The 22,804-nt window shown below is 39.0% G+C and overlaps 1 protein-coding gene across 1 annotated transcript in view; it reads left to right on the forward strand.

Moving 5' to 3' along the window:
- The window catches only part of pkd2l1 (polycystin 2 like 1, transient receptor potential cation channel), a 44,091-nt gene that overhangs the window by 13,423 nt on the left and 7,864 nt on the right, over window positions 1-22,804 (forward strand). The window contains exons 2-12 of the mRNA XM_062975906.1: window positions 2,479-2,592; window positions 9,337-9,464; window positions 10,411-10,664; window positions 13,752-13,976; window positions 15,455-15,683; window positions 16,946-17,116; window positions 18,019-18,200; window positions 20,016-20,136; window positions 21,536-21,634; window positions 21,940-22,061; window positions 22,290-22,407. Of these exons, the coding sequence (XP_062831976.1) occupies window positions 2,479-2,592; window positions 9,337-9,464; window positions 10,411-10,664; window positions 13,752-13,976; window positions 15,455-15,683; window positions 16,946-17,116; window positions 18,019-18,200; window positions 20,016-20,136; window positions 21,536-21,634; window positions 21,940-22,061; window positions 22,290-22,407 (1,763 nt within the window). The remainder of the gene's footprint in view (window positions 1-2,478; window positions 2,593-9,336; window positions 9,465-10,410; window positions 10,665-13,751; window positions 13,977-15,454; window positions 15,684-16,945; window positions 17,117-18,018; window positions 18,201-20,015; window positions 20,137-21,535; window positions 21,635-21,939; window positions 22,062-22,289; window positions 22,408-22,804) is intronic.

The raw sequence follows: 22,804 nt of genomic DNA on the forward strand, positions 1-22,804 counted from the left end.
TTTAAGGATGCCTGCTATAAAGCTATGGATTCTGAGGTTCACTCCTTGGGGTCTGGTTTTCAACAACACTGGGGTGCCCTTTGTCTGTTCCTGCAGATTTGAATTAATTTAGGTCAGCTTTGTGATTCCTGATTTACTTCTTATCAATTTTAATTTGTAATCCAGATCCCCTCCCAAGGTCTCTGCTACAGCACGCAGTTCTCTTTTTTGGGGAGAAAGCTGAAGCTAATAGGTATTGAGTAGTTCTATCTTTTCACTGTGATCTTGCATTTTAATGGTCTTACTTAACAGCCGCCCCACAATTTCCATTAACTTTGTTTTCCCTCAAATGTATCTGAAAAAAACCCTTTTTGTTGCTCCTTGATTGCCCAACCAGCCTCAGCTTATCCTGAACTTTACTTAATTCTATTTATGCAAACTAGAGTTAGATATCTGTACTCTTCCTTGGTAATTCCATTTCTTCCATTTTTTATACATACTCCTTTTTCTTTTCACCTCTCCCTTCAGGTTGCAGTACAAACACATTGACTTTTTTTTAGATTTCCCCAACCTTTTCCCCTTGGAATTATTTCTAATTCTGTTTTTTTTTTTGCAATTCCTTCTTCAAGTTCTCCCATCCTTGCTGCATATATTTTTTCCCTTAGCATGTAGAGCCATGAGATTCCAGCTACGTATTTCCCTGACATTGTTAAAATCAGTTTTCCTGAAATCCGAGATCTGTGTTTGAATATACATTTCTTTGCCCTCTACCACAATTGTAAATTCTAGCATTATTATGTACCCAGTACTTTGATTCAAATGACCAAACCCACCCTATTGGTTGGAATCAACTTACCTATTTATCATAATTGAAAACAATAGAGAAAAGCCTTGATTTGTCATGGAGCACTGGGTATTTTACTCTAATAGAATGGTTACAACTCTTCACCATTGTCCTCAGTTACTAGTCTTGTGCATTTGTATGGAATCACTATCTGTTCTTGTTTGTTTTATTTGTAAGGCCCCATTTTTGTTTTTGAACACCTCTCCTGAAAAGGGGTGCCTTTACGAATGAGCGTTTTCGTCCAAGGTCTAAAAAAGAAAATATTTTGGTCCATTGGTGGCAAAGCGCCAACGCTGGCCAGGGCATACAGCCGAGCACCGAGAACCAGGGCCTTTTACTCGGCGCTCAGCACTCAGCTGTAGGCTCTGGCACTTAGCTGTAGGCCCAGCTGAGCACCGAGTAAGAGGCCCTGGCATTCGGCTGTAGGCCTACCAGATTTTCAGCTGAGTGCAGAAAACTATTACCATTCCCACCTTCCTTACGTTTCATTGGTATTTCCATACCAGAGGGGGGTATATTGTTTCATGCCTTCCGAATAAACAAAGCAGTACAAAAATATGAATTAAACAGATGAGACAGTAACCGGGCACATGACTATCAGTTAGCCATTGTTCTTTACCTCTTCTCAGTATGTCCGCTGAGACTCATTGTTACTTAAATCTCACCTCACTCTACAATTCTCCCCACTATTACCTACATATGAACCCACACTATTACTAGTCATACACAATGCTGTCAAGGACAAATATTCCATTTGTCCCAAGTATGAATCAGCACTGGAGTACATCAACTGGGAAGATGATTACTTTTGCCCATTGTCTGAATTCCTGCAATGCTCAGTAATATGCATAGAAACTACATGAAAAAGTAAATCATAGTCAAAAAGGCATGGACAGAGGAATAAGACTGGGAGTAACAAAATGGAAGCCATTGTTTCCCAAGTTTAAAACATCTCAAATGTCATGTGGGCTAGAAACATGCGTTTTTAACAGCTAAAAGCTCGAGTGAAGGATTCAATTCAACTTATTCTTAGGCTGCATCTACCCTGTACAATTAATGCAATTTGACACCACTTGAAACTTCTAGGCACTATGCTGTGGAATCCTGGAATTTGTATTTTAGTGAGGCACCAACATTATTTGGCAGAACAGGTTAAAGATCTTGTAAAACTACAACTTCTGTGATTCTATAGTATTAAGCCATGGTACTTAAAGTAATGTCACACTGCATTAATTCCGTAGCATAGATTGGCCCTAAGTTTAAATGGATAAAGTTCTAAAGCCTTATATGCTTAAGCTTATAAAAAGAGACAAATCAACTGGTTTCTCATCGGTCAGATATCTTTGACACATAGCCACTGAAATAGATCATCTGCTAAACAAAGCTCAATTTTATTAGAGCAATCTTATTTACATGAGGAACAACATGCTAGGACAACTGAAGCCCCTTCTACACTAAATCCAGTATCTGTTTTAAACTGGATTATATAGCAGTGTAGACTCATATAACACAGTTCAAGCAGATAATGTGGCTAATCTGAATTATATGGCAGTGTAGAAGAGGCCTGAGCTGTTGATTTAATGGCCATAACAGAATGCAGATAAGTCCAGAAGCATAATATTCATCACTTGTCCCTCTTATCTCTGTCTTTCCAGGACTTTGGGGCACAACTCTGACTGAAAACACTGCCGAAGACCGAGAACTTTATGTAAAGACCACACTGCGTGAACTGTTGGTTTATATTGTATTCTTAGTGGATATCTGTTTGTGTGAGTAGCGTTGTTTTTCTGGGGACTGTTTTTCCTTTTGGTTCTGTTTTTCCTGGTTACGATCTTCTTTTAATCAGTTGAATGTTGAACCCAGCCAATGCAAAATATCTGTTTGGTTAAATGTTTTTGTATTGATAATTGAGTCCTTATATTGGAAGAAAGTCAGGACAAAAATAAAGTAAATAAATAATTGACATGTCCCACTAGAATTCTCAAAACATCTTCAGCAAAAGCCTGGGAAACTGAGTTGATAAAATGTATTGAACAGGTTTTCCATTCATGCTACACCAATTTTGTTTGTTTTTCAGGTTTGTTTAGGTTAGAATAGTGGTTCTGTTCCTGAACTGGTGAATACTCTGGTCAATCATCTCTCTATTTGAACTTGCTAGTACAGACATATGGAGCCCCGGTGGCGAAGTGTGTTAAAGCACTGAGCTGCTGAACTTGCAGACCGAAAGGTCCCAGGTTCAAATCCCAGGAGCGGAATGAGTGCCCGCTGTTGCTCCAGCTTCTGCCAGCCTAGCAGTTCAAAAACATACCAATGTGAGTAGATCAATAGGTACCACTCTGGCAGGAAGGTAACGGCGCTCCATGTAGTCATGCTGGCCAGATGACCTTGGAGGTGTCTACGGACAACGTCGGCTCTTCGGCTTAGAAATGGAGATGAGCACCAACCCCCAGAGTCAGACATGACTGGACTTAATGTCAGGGGAAACCTTTACCTTTACCTTTTAGTACAGACATAGTATTGGTAAAGAAATGTCAATACTTTTTCAAATTATTTTTACGAGGCCCCACTTGTTGAACTGTGGGAATAGATAATGGTGGTAATATAAACAGTATGGTTTAAAAAGTATGTATGTGTATTGCCTGGTCTGGACTGTCTTCAAGAGAGGGTCCAGGTAGGTGCATTGCTCTATTCAAGCTGGAAAGTCATATTTGCTATAGGAGTCCAAAAAATCCAGTGAAAAGTTCAAAAGACATCAGCAGCAGACTGCAAAGGGAGTCAGTTGCCTCAGGTACTCTTGTAGTGATATATTAATAGCGTTAATGTTTGGTCCTTGTATAACTTTTCTGGCTTTCATGTGTGTTCATCATCTCATAAAGTAAGAGTTTTGGTTGCTTTTGATTTGTTTTACCAAATACAGGCAGTTTCCAAGTTAAGCACAAAATAGGTTATGTAGGTGTTCTTAAGTTGAATTCATATTAAGTCGGAACAGGTGCTTTTAAGTGTGAGACACCACAATAATGTATATTGTTTTAAATGCTTATTTATGTTTTATTGATTCCTTATAAGGTTTTATATTTGTTGCTTTGATGTTGTTGATTTTGGATTGTACTGGTCAGTTGTTGGATTATTGAATTATGATGTTCGATGTTTTTATATATTTTATGTATTAATTTTGGAATGTAATTTTATGCTATATATCATTGTGTTTTTAGGGCTTGATCCCCATGTAAGTCACCCCGAGTCCCTTAGGGGAGATGGGGCGGAATATAAGAATAAATGTATTGTTATTATTAGTATTTTATTATGACACAGCAAACAAGATAGATATGCTGGATTTCATATCACAAAATCACAAGTTGAAGACTTCCCAAGCGTTTAAGACTGTGTGATGTATTTTCAGATGATGCGTGCAGATCCCAGTAGGGTGGCCTTTTGCAGTTGGCAGATCGTAATTTTGTCAATGTCTATTGGTTCTAAATGCCGGCTGAGATCTTTTGGCACGGCACCCAGTGTGCCGATCACCACCAGGACCACCTGCACTGGTTTCTGCCAGAGTCTTTGAAGTTCAATCTTGAGGTCCTGATAGCGGCTGAGTTTTTCCTGTTGTTTTTCGTCAATGCGACTGTCACCTGGGATGGCAACATCAATGATCCAAACCGTTTTCTTTTCCACAACTGTGATGTCTGGTGTGTTGTGTTCCAAAACTTTGTCAGTCTGGATTCAGAAGTCCCACAGTATCTTTGCTCATTTTCCAATACTTTTACAGGTTTGTGATCCCACCAGTTCTTTTCTGCTGGGAGGTAGTACTTGAGGCATAAGTTCCAATGGATCATTTGGGCCACAGAGTTGTGCCTCTGTTTGTTGTCTGTCTGTGCGATTATTATTATTATTATTATTATTATTATTATTATTATTATTATTATTATTATTATTATTATTCCTCCTCCAGCCAAAAATATAATTTTTAGCTTTGGATAGCATAGGGAAGAATTAGCACCCCTTTGGTGCTTGTTTTGCAATCTGTGCCCTTGTTCAGAAGATTTCACCTCACTTTCTGTCCCTGTGATGATTAGATACTGTAGTGGAAAAAAATGGTTTTGTAGAAACAAGGATTGGTGATAAAGCTTCAGTGGAGATACTTTTCCCCCCTTGATAAATCTTTCAGGGGTCTATTTCTCTCACTTCCTGTTGTCTCACCCCCGTTCTTAACTATGAATCATTTGTAAGTCGGCTGTTTTTAACTCAGGGACTGCCTATATATTGTATAAATATATGGTTTTGTTATGGCTACTGTTCCATAGACAAATAAAGCAAAACCAGTCTGATCTGACTATGTACTAGAATTCTGTCATTCATGAAAAAGTGCCCTTATCCTGGAGAACTAATTATAGGGAACGTATTTGCTGATACAGTTTTATCACTAACCATTTGTTTCCAGATAGAATGGAAAGAAGTGGTCATAGCTCCAAATGACTTCGAGCCGGACTTTCTGAAAGACCTTATATAAGCTTGCCTGGGTTTTCAGAAGGAGGCGCCCGTTCTCAGTTCCTAGGAACAGCAACGTTTTCCTTCAGCTTTCTGGAATTTGAGATATACGCTTAACAACTCCAGCACAATCTGATGTTTCTCTTTCAAATCCCAACACAGGATGGGGTGGCTGGGATGATAACATAGATGGTAGTGCCTATTGTATTCTCTGGGTTGATTTAATGTGGCGCTGTCCAAAATACTAAAGCATTTTATGTGAACATAACAATTGTTGTTTGTTTTAGGAAGATTCATTTTTATCTCTAAAGAGCACCTGTGATGTGCTCATAGGGCAACAGATTATATTTCATGCACTCTGCAATGGAGCAGGTATACTAGTCATATTTATCAGTTAGAAACAGGGGCACAAAGCTCAATCACTCTTTTTATACAGTGGTGATGATCTGATCTGGATGAAACAGAAGCTTTGAGCATGTGTCGAATGCGTAATTGTCTTCCTTCCTTAAGAAGTAATCTATTGAACTTACTGACTACTTATGTCTGTCTGTACGCATGCACATATGTGATAACTTCCCCTTGTGGGGTAAGCAGAAGATATCTACTGGATGAATGAAACATTTATTCTAAGAGCTAGGTCTGCATGGGTCATAGACACATTGTGAAGAGTCACTGACGCAAACACCCAATTCTACCCCCCCCCCATTGCTCTAGTTTACCTTGAAGAGTTAAAATACAAAAAAGCAATGCTTTTAAGAAAACTTCCTCACTGTGCAAGCTGTTCAGCAGTGGAACTCTCTGACTCGGAGTGTGGTGGAGGCTCCTCCTTTGGAGGCTTTTAAGCAGAGGCTGGATGGCCATTTGTCAGGAGTGCTTTGAATGTGATTTTCCTGCTTCTTGGCAGGGGGTTGGACTGGATGGCCCCTTGAGGTCTCTTACAAATCTGTGATTCTATGATTCTATGAAAAGGGCAACACAGTTGTTTATAATTTTGTTATTTCCCTGTGTTTATTTGACATGGTGTAACTTACCTTTTTTCCACAAGACTGTGTCTAATCCCAGTGTCTCTTCAAGGCAATCTTTCCCTTAGGACAGTGGTTCTCAACCTGTGGGTCCCCAGATGTTTTGGCCTACAACTCCCAGAAATCCCAGCCAGTTTACCAGCTGTTAGGATTTCTGGGAGTTGAATGCCAAAAACATCGGTAAGATTTGCAGTGGAGATTTTTTCCCCTATTCTGATAAACTTCTAAAAAATTGTTCATTTCGCTCAGATCTTTCTCTAGTTATTTCTAGTTATTTTTATTGCTATAGCATTTATGCTGATTCTTTGATATTTTTGTACATCTCCAGTAAATAAAACAACCATTTCCATGCTCGTAGTGTGCATTGAACTTAATTTTAGTTTATCATAATTCATACTAATATTTAAGAGCTTTAGTAAATTTGACACAAGGTACAAAGACAGTATGGTTAGAAAAAAATGTGTGAAGATATTCCTAGAAGCACTGTCACTTTGCTCAAGATCAGATATAGCAAGATCAGATATAGCATATCTCTTTGCAAGGGAATCTGGGCTGTTTTCATTCTATCCAGATATTGGCAGTTTGTGTTGTCTCACATGATGGGTTGTGCATGAACTGAATATGGCAGTTATGCCCCCTCTGGATGTATTTCTTAATGAGTCAGTCTATATGTGGCAACTGAGAATTATGAGGTTAGCCTTGGGACTTGTTTTCAATACTTGTGCTTATTTCAGTGCTTGTCTGTCTTCCTGAGGTATATTTGCATTACAGAGACACAGTAAATTCTCAGTTAACTGGCACCCACTGGGATTGATAATGCCAAATAGATGGAGTTTTGGTTGTTTGAGAGTTACCATGAAAAATAGGCCTAATATTATACCCCATACTATAGTGAGGTAAAGGTTTTCCCCTGATGTTAAGTCCAGTCGTGACCGACTCTGGGGGTTGGTCTCATCTCCATTTATAAGCCGAAGAGCCGGCATTGTCCATAGACGCCTCCAAGGTCATGTGGCCAGCATGACTGCATGGAGCGCCGTTACCTTCCCACCGGAGCGGTACCTATTGATCTACTCACATTTGCATGTTTTCAAACTGCTAGGTTGGCAGAAGCTGGGGCTAACAGCGGATGCTCATTCCGCTCCCAGGATTTGAACCTGGCACCTTTTGGTCCACAAGTTCAACAGCTCAGTGCTTTAACACACTGTGCCACCAGGGGCCCCACCAAACTTTGTATGGTATGGTATAGTATGAAACTGATATTGAAATATAGCAACTAAAAACAAATAAAAACAAATTTAACCAAATGTACCACAGTTTTCTTGTATTATTAAAATAGCTTTGTGAATGCATTATAATTCCATTTTGCCAGTTGCTTGAGAGTTCCAGTTGATTGAGTTCTGGTTAACTGAGAGTCTACTGCAGGGGTCCCCAAACTAAGGCCCGGGGGCCGGATGCGGCCCTCCAAGGTCATTTACCTGGCCCCTATTTTTCTATCAGTTTTAATAATATAATATATTGTATATACATATAATATTGATAATAATCTTATGTTATACAATATAATACTAATAGTAATACCATATAATAATATTAATTATATGTTATATATTACATATTATATAATAGTATAGTGGTATAGTTCAATATAGCAATATATAATGCTAATATTGTGTTATGCTAATAATATAATATAGTGTATGTGCATACAGCTGCTCCGAGTCCCCTTCGGGGTGAGAAGGGTGGGATATAAATGTAGTAAATAAATGCAGTAAATAAATTATTAATTTTAGACTTAGGCTCGGCCAAAGTCTGACATGACTTGAAGGCACACAACAACAACAACAACAATCCTAATTAACTTGACTATCTCATTGACCAGTAGCAGGCCCACACTTTCCATTGAAATCCTAATAGGTTTATGTTGGTTAAAATTGTTTTCATTTTTAAATATTGTATTGTTCTTTCATTGTTTTTGTTGTTGTTGTTGCACTACAAATAAGACATGTGCAGTATGCATAGGAATTTGTTTGTATTTTTTTCAAATGATAATTTGGCCCCTCAACAGTCTGAAAGATTGTGGACTGGCCCTCTGCTTAAAAAGTTTGGGGACCCCTGGTCTACTGTATATCAATTTCATAAAGCTTAAATTGTCATTGCTTCATCCTATGAAATGCTAATAATTTTAGTTTGGTGAGAGACTCAGAGTGCATACACTGTAGAATAAATGCAGTTTGACACCACTGTAGCTGCCATGGCTCAATGCTATGGGATCATGGGACTTGTAGTTGTATAAAGTGGATAAAGTAGTGGGGTGTCAATGCTTCTTTTGGGTTCTTCTCACCTTTCTACTAAGAACATTAGGAAGACCTTCCTCACTGTGAGAGCTGTTAAGCAGTGGAACTCCCTGCCTCAGAGTGTGATGGGGGCTCCTTCTTTGGAGGCTTTTAAGCAGAGGATGGATGGCCATCTGTCAGGGGTACTTTGAATGTGATTTCCTGCTTCTTGGCAGGGGGTTGGACTGGATGGCCCATGAGGTCTCTTCCAACTCTATGATTCTATGATTCTAAGAGAAGAGGGTTGTTCATGTTTTGATAAAAATACAGTATTTATTTGCATTATTTGTGAACAAGTTGAGCCGGGTTTGTGGGGTCAAATTTTTGACTAAAATTTCTAGATTTTACACAAGTATATATAGTATCTCTTTCTGCCAACCTAGCAGTTCGAAAACATGCCAGTGTAAGTAGATCAATAGGTACCGCTCCGGCGGGAAGGTAACGGTGCTCCATGCAGTCATGCCGGCCACATGACCTTGGGGGTGTCTACGGACAATGCCGGCTCTTCGGCTTAGAAATGGAGATGAGCACCAACCCCCAGAGTCAGACATGACTGGACTTCACGTCAGGGAAAACCTTTACCTATATAGTATATCTCAGGTTGGTCTCTGGTGTAAAATAAATCTCAAGCTTTTAAAGTTGTAATCTTGGTTTTTTTCTTCTTCTTACATAGTGACTTATGGAATGACAAGTTCAAATGCCTATTACTACACCAAAGTGATGTCTGACCTTTTCTTGCAAAGTTCTTCAGATACTAGTGGATCCTTCGAGTCCATTGGAAGCATGGCTGACTTTTGGGGAGTGAGTAAAACAAGTTTTCAATATATTGTGTTTACTGTTTCAGGATATGTAGTTTAAAAAAAAACATTTGTCTTGCTGTCATAACATAAACAGCCTTCACCTGGCTATTTTAAATCTGGCTGAATAGTGTCTGTCTAGTGCCTCTAACCCAAAATTGATTTGCTTATTTTTCTGTTTGTGCAGAGTTTACCTGCTTTCTTTGATTGAATGGGCATATGGAGTATTATCACAATTCAGTGCAGTATAATCAACTGTGGGATAGATAGATAGATAGATAGATAGATAGATAGATAGATAGATAGATAGATAGATAGATAGATAGATAGATACACATCTCATACATTAGTGATTAGTTCACATGGCAGTTAATAACTAGTTTAAACTTCCTGTTCACACACACAAGTCTTCCTTTTTATTGGCTGTAGTTCTCATATACTCCTCTCTCCCATGCAGACCAAGAATTTACACTGCCGTAACTTTATCATTCCCACCCTAAGGCATATATTATGTAAGGGGGCTCTTAACACATATGAAACTCATGTTCTACAGCACCTCATATTTAGTCATGTGAGAGAGGCAGATTTTGATGTCCTCTCCATAACAGTGGTTCTCAACCTGTGGATCCCCAGGTGTTTTGGCCTACAATTCCCAGAAATCTCATCCAGTTTACCAGCTGTTAGGATTTCTGGGAGTTAAAGGCAAAAACATCTGGGGACCCACAGGTTGAGAACCACTGGAATATAACTGTCTTGAAAGGGTTTCTAATATAGGGGACCAGTAATTTTCTCCCGATATGCCAGCAACTCTTACATTTGTGCCCATGGGCTTCCACTGTTTCCTTTATGGGAGATCAGCAGTTGATGGCTCACATACTGGCATTAGATCATTACTCTGAATAGAACTTGAATGGCATGCATCTTTTCTCCCTTTTTGCCTCTCTCCCTAGTATGCACAAGGCCCGTTGTTGGACAGCCTGTATTGGGCCAAATGGTATAACAATAAATCCCTGGGCCAGAACACTCAATCCTATATCTACTATGAGAACTTGCTGCTTGGTGTGCCACGAATGCGCCAACTGAAGGTCCAGAACAATTCATGTGTGGTGCATGATGATTTTAAGGAAGACATCTCTGGCTGTTACGATGTATACAGTGAGGAAAAAGAAGATAGATCTCCCTTTGGACTCTTAAATGGAACAGCGTAAGTGGACCATAAAATCTGCTTCTATGAATAACCAGGCTACAGTTCTGGAGGCTTTTGGAATGCAAATTAACAGTCTACTCCTTGTATATAAAATTGTTGTATTTTATATTTTTGTATTTTATTGTATGGAGCCCCGGTGGTGAAGTTTGTTAAAGCGCTGAGCTGCTGAACTTGCAGACCGAAAGGTCCCAGGTTCAAACCCCGGGAGCGGCGGGAGCAGCCGCTGTTAGCTCCAGCTCCTGCCAACCTAGCAGTTCGAAAACATGCCAATGTGAGTAGATCAATAGGTACTGCTCTGGCGGGAAGGTAACAGCGCTCCATGCAGTCATGCCAGCCACATGACCTTGGAGGTGTCTACGGACAACGCCAGCTCTTCGGCTTAGAAATGGAGATGAGCACCAACCCCCAGAGTCAGACATGACTGGACTTAACGTCAAGGGAAACCTTTACCTTTTTTATTTTATTGTATACTGTTGGGCCTGCTCCCCATGTGAGCCGCCCCAAGTCCCCTCAGTGAGATGGGGTGGGATACAAAAATAAAGTTATTATTATTATTATTATTATTATTATTATTATTATTATTATTATTATTTGAAACACAACAAGATGAGTCCACAGCAGACACTCTGCTGGCTGTTGTATTGGATCACACGTCGGACACTTCCCAAGTGTCTAGGACTGTGTGATGTATCAGCAAATAATGTGTGCAGATCCCAGTAAGGTAGCCTACTGCAGCTGGCAGGTGGTAATTTTGTCAGCGCCAATTGTCTTTAAGTGCAGGCCAAGGTCTTTAGGCACTGCACCCAGTGTGCTGATCACTACTGGGACCACCTTGACAGGCTTGTGCCAGAGTCTTTGCAATTCGATCTTTAAATCCTCATATCGTGTCAGCTTTTCTGGATGTTTTTCTTCAATCCTGCTGTCCCCTGGGATTACAACATCGACAATCCATACTTTGTTTTTTTAACACGATCGTGAGGTCAGGAGTATTGTGCTCCAAAACTCTGACTGAATTCGGAAGTCCCAGAGTAGCTTGACATGTTCATTCTCTGTTACTTTTTCCGGCTTGTGATCCCACCAGTTCTTTGTCGCAGGCAAGTGGTATTTGTGGCAAAATTTCCAATGAATCATCTGAGCAACTGTATATTATTATTATTATTATTATTATTATTATTATTATTATTATTATTATTATTATTATTTGCTAGCCATTTTGTCTTATAGTTGATTGGTTGATTAAGAAGTCTCCAAAATATATTCCTAATGAGGAAGCAACTGTGAAGATTCTGTTCCTAAAAGTTACGTATTGTGCCTCATATGATTGGAGCAGGGTATCAAATTTGAGATAAGCAAATGGGAAGAATAGTAATATTCAAAGGTATCCAGGTCCCAATCTTTGGACATGGATACATAGGGAAAGGAATTGGCAGCTGCTAGCCACATGTCATTGAAGTAGGGAATCCACTGTACTTGTGCCGTCCGCCAGACAATAAAAAAACTATAAAGCTGAAACGTGCCGTCCTTTATCCGGGCGAACTGCAAATCCCTATAAGCTGTCCTAAAAATATTGAACGACTGAGTCTGGAAGACTTCAAAAAAAAGGATGTTTATTCACACAAGGTTGTAAACCTGGCACAGATCTTAAAGTTACAGAAAATGAAACAAATTTCTATAGGTTTTAGTTACAGAATTATCCCTGGTTCCAGAAGGCAAAGGTGATTATAAAACCACTATACCCTAATCACGCTGTCTATTTTAGAAGGAGAAACTCTTTCCTTCCCTATCTTTACAGCAAAGATTAGTTCTAGAAGCGACGGAATAACCCTGCTCCTCTAACTAGATTCCCTATTCCAGATCAGTATAATTCAATACTTATCTAATTTGGATAGGCTTAGATTGGCCTGGTTTTGAGGATGATTTGTCCCAGTTAGCTTTGCACAGCTGCAGCACGTTGGAAGACTATAGCCAAAATGAGGCTCCAAAATGGAGACTAGACCCTGGTAAAAAAGGGCGGTCCTAAGATGTTGTACTCTTTGACCAATCATTGCAAAGAAAACTGCAGCCAGCTCTTGCAGACTCCAAGCCACTTTTCCTGGGCTTTTGCAGCCAGAGGCTGAAACAAAATGCAAAGGAAGGAAAACAAACAAACGACCAATAGGTAAGGCAAACCATCGTCCTGGGGGACGGAACAGTACTTACTCAATATACAGTAGAGTCGCACTTATCCAAGACTTGTTTATCCAAGGTTCTGGATTATCCAAGGCATTTTTATATTCAATGTTTTCAATACATCGTGATATTTTGGTGCTACATTCGTAAATACAGTAATTACAACATAACATTACTGCGTATTGAACTACTTTTTCTGTCAAATTTGTTGTATAACATGATGTTTTGGTGCTTAATTTGTAAAATCATAACCTAATTTGATGTTTAATAGGCTTTTCCTTAATCCCTCCTTATTATCCAAGATATTCGCTTATCCAAGGTTCTGCCGGCCCGTAGCTTGGATAAGTGAGACTCTACTGTACTTTGAAGAAGTTTTCCAATGTGAATTCTGTCTCAAAAACAGTACCATGGATAGTGTTTTAAAGTTTAATCCAAAGCCTGGAGTGTATTCACTGCCAGCTGGGAAAGGTTCTTTCAGGGATTAAAGTTCAAAGTGCTTAGGGCTTTGGATGGCATCATCATTCACCTGCGTCTCAGATTCTGTGCAGAAAATATTGGCAGTAAAGGCACTTCCTTTAAGACTGGTGTCATTGGATCTCTATATGGTATTCCATCCAACAACCCTTAAAGTTCAGATTAAAATCCACCACGTGAGAATCTCCTAATTCTTTCCATGTCTCAATTCACATTGTCATTTGGAGGTAATCACCATACAACCAGAATAAATGAAGAAAGGAGAAATTATTCTGTTACCAAATGTTCTAAGAAATATGTCATGTAAATGTTTTTGGATGCAAGAACCATATTGCTGGTTCTCTTTATCTGCCAGGACAATGGGCAAGCTCATTTTTTTCTTGAAACTGATTGTTTCCTTTAGTACTCATTAGTACTTTCTGTAATGCTTTCACTGTACAGGTGGCAGTATCACACAGAGGAAGAACTTGACGGTTCCTCTCATTGGGGAAAACTAACAACTTACAGTGGAGGAGGCTATTACATTGATCTAAAAATGTCCCGGGAGGAAAGTGCTGAAAGTCTTCAAGTGTTGAAAGAAAACCTATGGCTGGATCGGGGAACCCGTGCAGTCTTTGTGGATTTCTCTGTGTACAATGCCAACATCAATCTTTTCTGTGTTCTCAGGTAGGCGACATTTCAACTGACAATGCTAATTCTTCTCCCTTCCTTTGCCTATTGGTATGAAACAATATCTTGCTATTACTCCTTTTTTCTCCTCACATCATTACACATAGTACTTTTATGAAACAACTTAATTCAGAGCTATTAAGTGTTACAGTGGGCCCCTGGTGGTGGCACAGTGTGTTAAAGCACTGAGCTGCTGAACTTGCAGACCGAAAGGTCCCAGGTTCAAATCCCAGGAACGGAATGAGCACCCGCTGTTAGCCCCAGCTCCTGCCAACCTAGCAGTTCGAAAACATGCAAATGTGAGTAGATCAATAGGTACCACTCCGGCGGGAAGGTAACAGTGCTCCATGCAGTCATGCCAGCCACATGACCTTGAAGGTGTTCTTCGGCTTAGAAATGGAGATGAGCACCAACCCCCAGAGTCGGTCACAACTGGACTTAACATCAGGGGAAAACCTTTACCTTAAGTGTTACAGTACGTTCGAAGCAGCATACTTTTTGGTTAGCAGAAATGATGGCAACATTGATTGCCAATGATACTTTATCCAGAAGGATGCAGACAGCCTCATCTCTCCTCAATTTGGATTCCTCTATAAAGCATCTCATACAGGAGGAAAATGAGCATGACACTGGAAACAACTCCCCGACCCTACCTCGGGATAGTATCGTACAACATGTTATATTATCAACACTCTTAACCAACAGTATGAGAAAACAAACAAACAAAATTTCTTATATAAACATACAAAAATGTTGTTGTATAACATTTGTTGTCTAATATTGTTTTTCTATCAGTGGTTTTAGTGACTAAACCAATCTTTAAATTCTATATTCAAAAGCCAAATCATATTTGATAGTATCTGCCTTCCCTGGAAGAGGCCATGAATTACGCTTGTTACCCAGATGGTGATAATCCTGTTCTGGATAAGCTGACTGCACCATTCCCATAAAGAACATGTAGTTTTCCAGCCAGTCAATAAAGGAGTGTTCAACAGTCTCCACTGTCTCCTTTTTTGTTCTTTTTACCCACTTTGGTTTTGTGTCTCTTCTCATGATAAAGTTGAAAGAGTGAGAAGACATCCACATAGTATCCATCTATAATGTGTTCCTGAACGCCTTTTGGCAAGTATATATCTAGATCATCTTGAAACTGTGAATTTTTACAGCCATAAGGAACATAAGAAGTAATATCATAATGAGTCAGAATGGGTCCATCCGGCTGTACATTGCTTGGCAGACTTTGTTTAGGGAAGCAGGTAGGATTCTTTGCCAGCATTACATGGAAAATGAAACTGGAATCTTTTATAAATAAAGCATGTGGTATGCTTCTTATTAATACCCCATTTCTGATAATTTCTGAAATAGTCAAATTAATTTATCTATCACATATCTTGGCATACATTTATTGATTAATGATCCAACCATGGTGCATATCAAAAGCATCAGGCTTTATCCATACATTCCCTTCTTCCTAGGTTGCTGGTTGAATTCCCAGCCACGGGTGGTGCCATTCCCTCCTGGCAGATCCGAACAGTAAAGCTCCTCCGGTATGTCAGCACTTGGGATTTCTTCGTTGTTTCTTGTGAGATAGTCTTCTGTGTCTTCATCTTTTATTACGTTGTGGAAGAGATGTTGGAGCTACACATTCACAGGCTTCAGTACTTCACCAGTATCTGGAATATCCTGGATATAGTCGTCATATTGGTGAGAGTTCTTGCAATTATTACTAGAAAAGTAAAAGTAGCAAGTGGAGTGGCCAAAGAATAGAACAACAAAGACTAAAACTGAAAGCATTTGTTTGTTAGTTGGGAACTAAACCATTACAGATTGTTAATCATGGAATCATGCACATATGTATGAACTTATATTCACATTTATTTACAAAGCACTAGGGGGGAAAGGATGCTATCTTATTATTAACTAAAACTGAATCTATGCAAATGAAATAAATGTTGGGCAAGCAGGCTTATTAACAAAAGGTCCTCCCCATAAACATATAGCAGAGTAACTTATTAGCAGCAGCGTGACCCAGCACCAGTAGCCAAAAGTAATAAAAAGAACAAAAACACACAGACCAATGTTATGTCTTCCTTTGGAGGCTTTTCTTTGTAGTAAAATAATATGGTTGCACTATTTATAAGAACAAGGTTTCCAGAACACAAATAAAGTTCTTTATACTTCCTTCTTTGCTTCCACACTGGGCTTCTTTCTCATGCAGATAAACAGCTTCCAGCTTCGCTCTCACAGAGCCTCCTCTCACACTGAACTTACACAGTAGCTTTACACATAGCAGCCTTCACACTGGAGCTTCACAAAGGAACTTTACACACAAAGTCTTCAACCTGGGGCTTTGCTCACCGAAGCTTCTCACACCAGGCCTTCTCATACTCCTCAGGATGACACTAGCTTTGGCCTACTCACTCTCCTCGAGGCAACGGTAGTTTATTTAACCCTTTCAGTGCTTGACTCACTTTTTTGTAATTTAAAATATCTAATTAATTTTTGATATTTCTGACAAGAAATGCACACTCTTCCTATTGAGTTATGCTACCAATTTTCTTCCTTTTTGTTTTCTATGTGTTGAGTTTAGATGGTAAATTCCTCTGAAAATACATTCACATTTTCAGAAATCGTGTACATTTTAATAAACTAACAGTAACAACTCACACTTGTATTGTCCAAGGAGTCTTTGATTTATTAAATCAGAGTTTTATCTGAATTCCTTTTTTACTCTTTAGGCATCATGCAGTATAGTTCCAAGGTATGGCCCAGCTATGTAATATCCACATGGATTGGTGTCTTTGGACACATTTTGCCCTCTTCTATAGAATGTCTGCCTTTAATTGTTTTTAGAATTTTATTGTAAATTTTAATTGATTTGGAAGCCACCATGGATCACATCTGGGAGAAAGGTAGCATACAAATGCAATAAATAAGTTTCCTTTGAATCGTTCTTCTTCTCTCAGCTTTCTATTGTAGCTATTGGATTCCACATCTTTCGCACCATTGAAGTCAATAGGTTGATGGGGCAGCTGTTGAAAAACCCCAGCATCTATGCAGATTTTGAGTTCTTGGCTTTCTGGCAAACCCAGTACAACAATATGAATGCTGTGAACTTATTCTTTGCCTGGATCAAGGTACCTTGCTGAATTCCACTTAGCTGTTTTTGCTGTTCAGATTATAGATATAGTAATCATTTCAGAACTAAGAGGTTTGTTCCACTAAGGAGGGCAGAGATGTGGGAAGTTGAAAAGTCAGTGAAACCAGAATAACGGAAAACAAGAGGAAAAACCAGAGGAGATATCCAGAGCTAATCAAATTGTAAAAGGAAAAGGTTGAAAGAGAACAACAGTTGAAAAGTAGAGTGACATTTTAAAGGAGGAGACTAGAGTGTTGATAAGTTACACAGCTTGTAAACTGGCTAAGATTTCTGGGAGTGATAGGCCAAAACACCTGTGGACCCACAGGTTGAGAACCGTTGAGTTAGAGTGAGTGCCAACAGAATAGTCAGATACTGCCATCATCTCAGGGCATATCTACATGGGCCATTTAGATTGGTGTAGAGTCCGATCAGTTAATGAGCAGCCACAAAACACACAAGGGGAAAACAAACGCTTAATGTGGCTCTACCCCAGGTTAAAATAACTTAGGAAAAAGTCCAAGTCCTGCACCAGGATTTGGGTTTTCATCTGAGTTTTAGCAGTGAAGACACCCACAGTTCATATATAGAAAACCAGCTTCATCCTGTTCTCCCTGGGACTCATAAAAATAAAAATATAGTACAGGTAACCAGGGAATCATCAGAAAGCATTACAGCTTGCACTGGCCCTATAATCCATCAATCATGCAGACCGGCCAGGGTATCAGTGTGTGTCTTATCTCTAAACTTAGCACTAGGCTTATCCCTACGGATTGAGATAAAGATGGTAACCGCTCATCTACTAAAGTAGTAAAAAATTATTTGATAATCAATTGTATGGTATGATTAGTTCATCTCCCTTAACTTTCACCTATTTTTTCTCACTTTTTCCTAATTAAGATTTTTAAATACATTAGCTTTAACAAAACGATGACACAACTCTCCTCTACATTAGCCCGTTGTGCCAAAGACATTCTGGGATTTGCCATCATGTTCTTCATTGTCTTCTTTGCATATGCACAATTGGGATATCTTCTTTTTGGGACTCAAGTGGAAAACTTCAGCACGTTTGTTAAATGCATGTGAGTGTATTCCCCTTCTTTCCCTTCTTTTGGTTCTCTTTCTAACATTCTTAGTACTATGTCATCCACACAGTTTGTAATACGCTGAAGCTTCGCTGTATATATAGCTGTCTGTGTGGAGTCAGGGAATCGATTGAACCGAAAATTGGATTAAATGACCTTATGCTTATCTCTACTATTATACTTCTATGTATGGTTCCTGTTGTATGAAATCCCAATCTATAGAACTGTTGATTAGTGCTGAAACATTAAAAGACAAGCACAAAAGAGAACATGGTAAATGCCATTTTGCCATGTAGATATATTTTATGGTTGCCATGCTCTTTATACTATTATAAAATGCAGATCAAATTGTGTGCACGGACACACACATGCTCTCCCATAGGATAGCTGGGATCACTTCTTCTGCAGTAGTCATGCAGAAGCAGCAATTGGTCACTAGGAGCAGAAAGATGCTAAAGTGTCCACTTCTTTTGCCGTAGTAGGTCATGTAAATGCTGTAGAATGCATGTATGCTACTGTATTTTTGTTTGAAGTGCAATAATTGTATTAAAGTTTCATTTATACATATATGAGTATTTTGTGCATTTATGTAAATGTGTGCCCAGCCTACATTTGTGCCTCTCAACTAGCCTTAGATCTAAGCTCTTAAATGTACAGTGAGGAAATATCAAGGAGGAGGACCAAAAGAAAGCAACATGTTTTCTCTCTTCTGAAATGTATGTCATACTTACAAACATAAAACAGCATTACACTATGAAAAAAATTTGAAAATGTTACTGTTCTTTCTTTGAAAGTGTTATTTCCTGTTTAATTGTGTAGTACTTACTTTGAAAGTAGTTGTTATACTCCAGAAACTTCATTTTTGTGTCTGCCACAAACAATGTTGAATTGGTTGAGAGTCTATGGGATATTCATTGAGAAACTATAGCAAAATGTGCTGCAGGATATCCTGCAAAAAACAGAGTTTTTGCAGTTTAATAAACTTTTTCCATAAGGAGCCCCGGTGGCAAAGTGGGTTAAAGCGCTGAGCTGCTGAACTAGCAGACCGAAAGGTCCCAGGTTCAAAGAGCAGAGTGAGAGGCCACTGTCAGCTCCAGCTTCTGCCAACCTAGCAGTTCGAAAACATGCCAATGTGGGTAGATCAATAGGTACCACTCTGGTGGGAAGGTAACGGCGCTCCATGCAGTCATGCCAGCCACATGACCTTGGAGGTGTCTATGGACAACGCCATCTCTTCAGCTTAGAAATGGAGATGAGCACCAACCCCCAGAGTCAGACATAACTAGTCCAGACTTAACGTCAGGGGAAATCTTTACCTTTACTAAACTTTTTCCATGTTTTGATGATCGAATCAATTAGGAAATGACATTTATAAGCCAGGAACAAAAATCGTCTTACATAGTGTTATCAGCATCTGCTATGGCTGTTAGGCACCCCCCAACAGGAAACTGACAATGGTGGTACTTCTTGTGTCCTGACTTGGTTTTGGTTAATCTCTGCTCTTTAGCATTATGCTACAGCATTTTAGCAAGGAAAGTCTGAAAACATGTGTATCAGTGATGTCGAGCCCAGACAAATTGCTCTATTTCATCAACAGAAAGTTAAGTTCTGTAAACCCTGAACTAAGAGAGTTGCAGACCAGGTGGAAGTCCTGAACAATGAGCCCCCCCCCCTTTTTTTTTCTTTTCTTTAGAAAGCAATAATACAGTGCAATCCAGAGTTCTGTTTGCTCATCCTTACGTGTCACTTGTAATCTTTGCTCAAGTTATGATCCTATGAGCCACCCAATTTCACCCACTTTCTGTTGTCCAGCTTCACCCAGTTTCGAATCATTCTTGGCGATTTTGACTACAATGCGATTGACAATGCGAACAGGATCTTGGGGCCTATTTACTTTGTCACCTATGTCTTCTTTGTCTTCTTTGTGCTATTGGTAAGTTGTTGGGTTTTCCAAATTATTTCTTATTTACAGAGATGGATTGAATTATGTTAATATCCTGTAACAGGTTCCAAAAATTGTTTCTCCAATTAATTTGTCCTCCTGACCTGAAATCCCAAGAAAACAATAGGATGATTTTTATCACAAGAGATATGTAAAGATCTATTACAGTGAACAGAACCCTTGCTGCTGAGCATTTAAAATGGAAACAAAGAAACCAGGGAGAGCAGAAGCGGGGCTTGGACGTGGCATAACACACACACACACACACACACACACACACACACACCTTCATGTATTTGTTTTTTGACTGGGCTTCCATTATCTCATTTTAGTCCTCTGGTTTCCATGCAACATTCTGCTGCTTAGATTATCATGTTGGCCTATTTTAGATCATGGTACTCCCATTTCCACCATCTATTGGATGTGTATTCCTTCCTTATTTACTTCCTTGGCTCAGTTTCATTGTTGTTCACTCATTATTTCATGATCCTAGCATTGCCTTCCTGAACATTTCTATTTCTCTTGCTATTTCCCTCACTGTTTTTAAATCCCAAATAAAAAGGTGAGTAGGTCTGGAGGGATCTCAGTGTAGCCAGAGGCCACCCCACCCCCTTTTATGGCCATATGGTGTCCAAGACAATTGAAACTGCATCAGTAGAAGTAAAGTACTTCCCTTTAAATCATCTCCACCTCTGTCACTCCCTCAGCATTTTTCAAGGAGTCAGGATTTCTGAAGAAGTCTCTGTACTACTATAGCTAGAAAAAAGTTTGGTGCCATGCAAGTTCTGGGAGTTGCAAACAAACAAAAGTTAGTCCAAGAATAATTGGGCTACCCACATCAGAAGAGGGATGTGTGATCCATTAAAAATGGTTCAAAAGTCATTACAAAACTGGGGGGTGCTGGCGTTTCGTTTCTAAAGTGTTTCTAAAGTATAGTTAGTGACAAATTTGTTACTATAATGAGAGTAACAAAATTTCGTTACTATTTCTTTATAGCAATTGCTCATAATTACTATAATTGGGGAAACTTCAGGGGCTTCTTTCTCCCTCATTTTTATTGCTATTGGGGTGCAACTCGCTACAGTGTTAGAACACATTCACCACTCTTAGTCTACCAAACTTCAGAACATTTCACTTTGTTTCAATTTCTAAAATTTTGGCATGTACTGCGCATGCGGGTTGGATATCGCATCATAAGTACAAATCATATGAAACTGATCCAACTTACAACACTTTCTGATTTTTTGAACATGCCTAGCTTTTACATGATGTTAACAAATATTGACAGTTTTGATTCCTTTCAAGGGAAATAAAGTAACAAAGCAATTCCTCAGACCAAAAACAGTTACATGTGGCTGGATTTACTGGATTCTGTTTTTTCTTTCCACAGAACATGTTCCTAGCTATCATCAATGACACCTATTCTGAAGTCAAAGAGGAACTTTCAAACCAGAAAAATGAACTGCAGTTGTCAGATATCTTGAAACAGGTTCTTTTATTCATTTAAAATATTTTTTCCATATTGTGGATTATATTTGGAAAGATTTGTTCCTCAAGTTAACTTGTTTCTCAAAGCATAGCAGAAATGTTAGTCGGAAAAGGGCATGATGACCTTGTCATTCGAAGATTCTGGTAGATGAAAAAAATGATTTGGATAAAGATGAGTAAAATTTAATATCATAACTTGACACCTGCTGCCCCTTGCAAACAAAGTGACTTGTATTTTTAAAAGCTGGAAAATAATCTGGATTGTTTCCAAACCAGCCTGCTTTTCTTTGCATCCCTTCATTGTAGGGCTATAACAGAACACTGATGAAGCTGAAGCTGAACAAGGACCGTATTTCTGATGTGCAGAAAGCTTTGCAGAAAGGGACCAAGGAGCTAGAATTTGAAGATTTCAAAAACAGTTTGAGAAAGCAAGTAGCTTCAGAGGATGGAATGAGCTCTCTAAACTTTTCATCATACTCCCGACTACCATCTACCATCAAGGCCATCTACCATCTACCATTTAATGCTAGAGACCATCATATATCTTACAGAGAAAATTCCCAAATCATTTTGCCAGTCCTTTCATTTAGAATCTAAACTATTGTGATCAAACTATTTTGCATCTCACCCACTACTTTTGCCCTTCCTTTTTTTAGGCTTGGTCATGCAGAGCATGAAATCACAGCAGCCTTTGCAAAGTTTGATAAAGACGGTAACCAAATTCTTGATGAAGAGGAGCAGAAGAGGATGCGGAATGATTTGGAGGAGAAAAGGGTAAAACTGAAGGGGAGGGAATTTATTTAATATGCACTGGTTATATTGCCATACTTCCACATTTCGAACCCATCTCACAACATCACAACAAAGTAATACTTGGATTCTTTTTTTTTTTTTTAATCTGGAAAGATCTAGTTCATCTGTAGGAAAATTCTGGAGTTATACAAAGCTTTTTCTCTAGCATCTATTTGATTATTTGCTTATCTATCATTGTATGAACTTGCTGTCCATTTACATCCTGTTAATAACAATTTACAATCACCTTGAGAACTGTTCTCGTCTTCCCATCAATATGGAATCATAAAATCTCAGACTTGGAAAAGTCCACAAAGGCCATCATTGCTACCATGCAAGAAATAAAGCACTCCTGAAAGATGCCCAGTCAACCTCTATT

Source organism: Anolis carolinensis, chromosome 3 (assembly GCF_035594765.1).
Source record: "Anolis carolinensis isolate JA03-04 chromosome 3, rAnoCar3.1.pri, whole genome shotgun sequence".
Taxonomy (NCBI): Eukaryota; Metazoa; Chordata; class Lepidosauria; order Squamata; family Dactyloidae; genus Anolis; species Anolis carolinensis.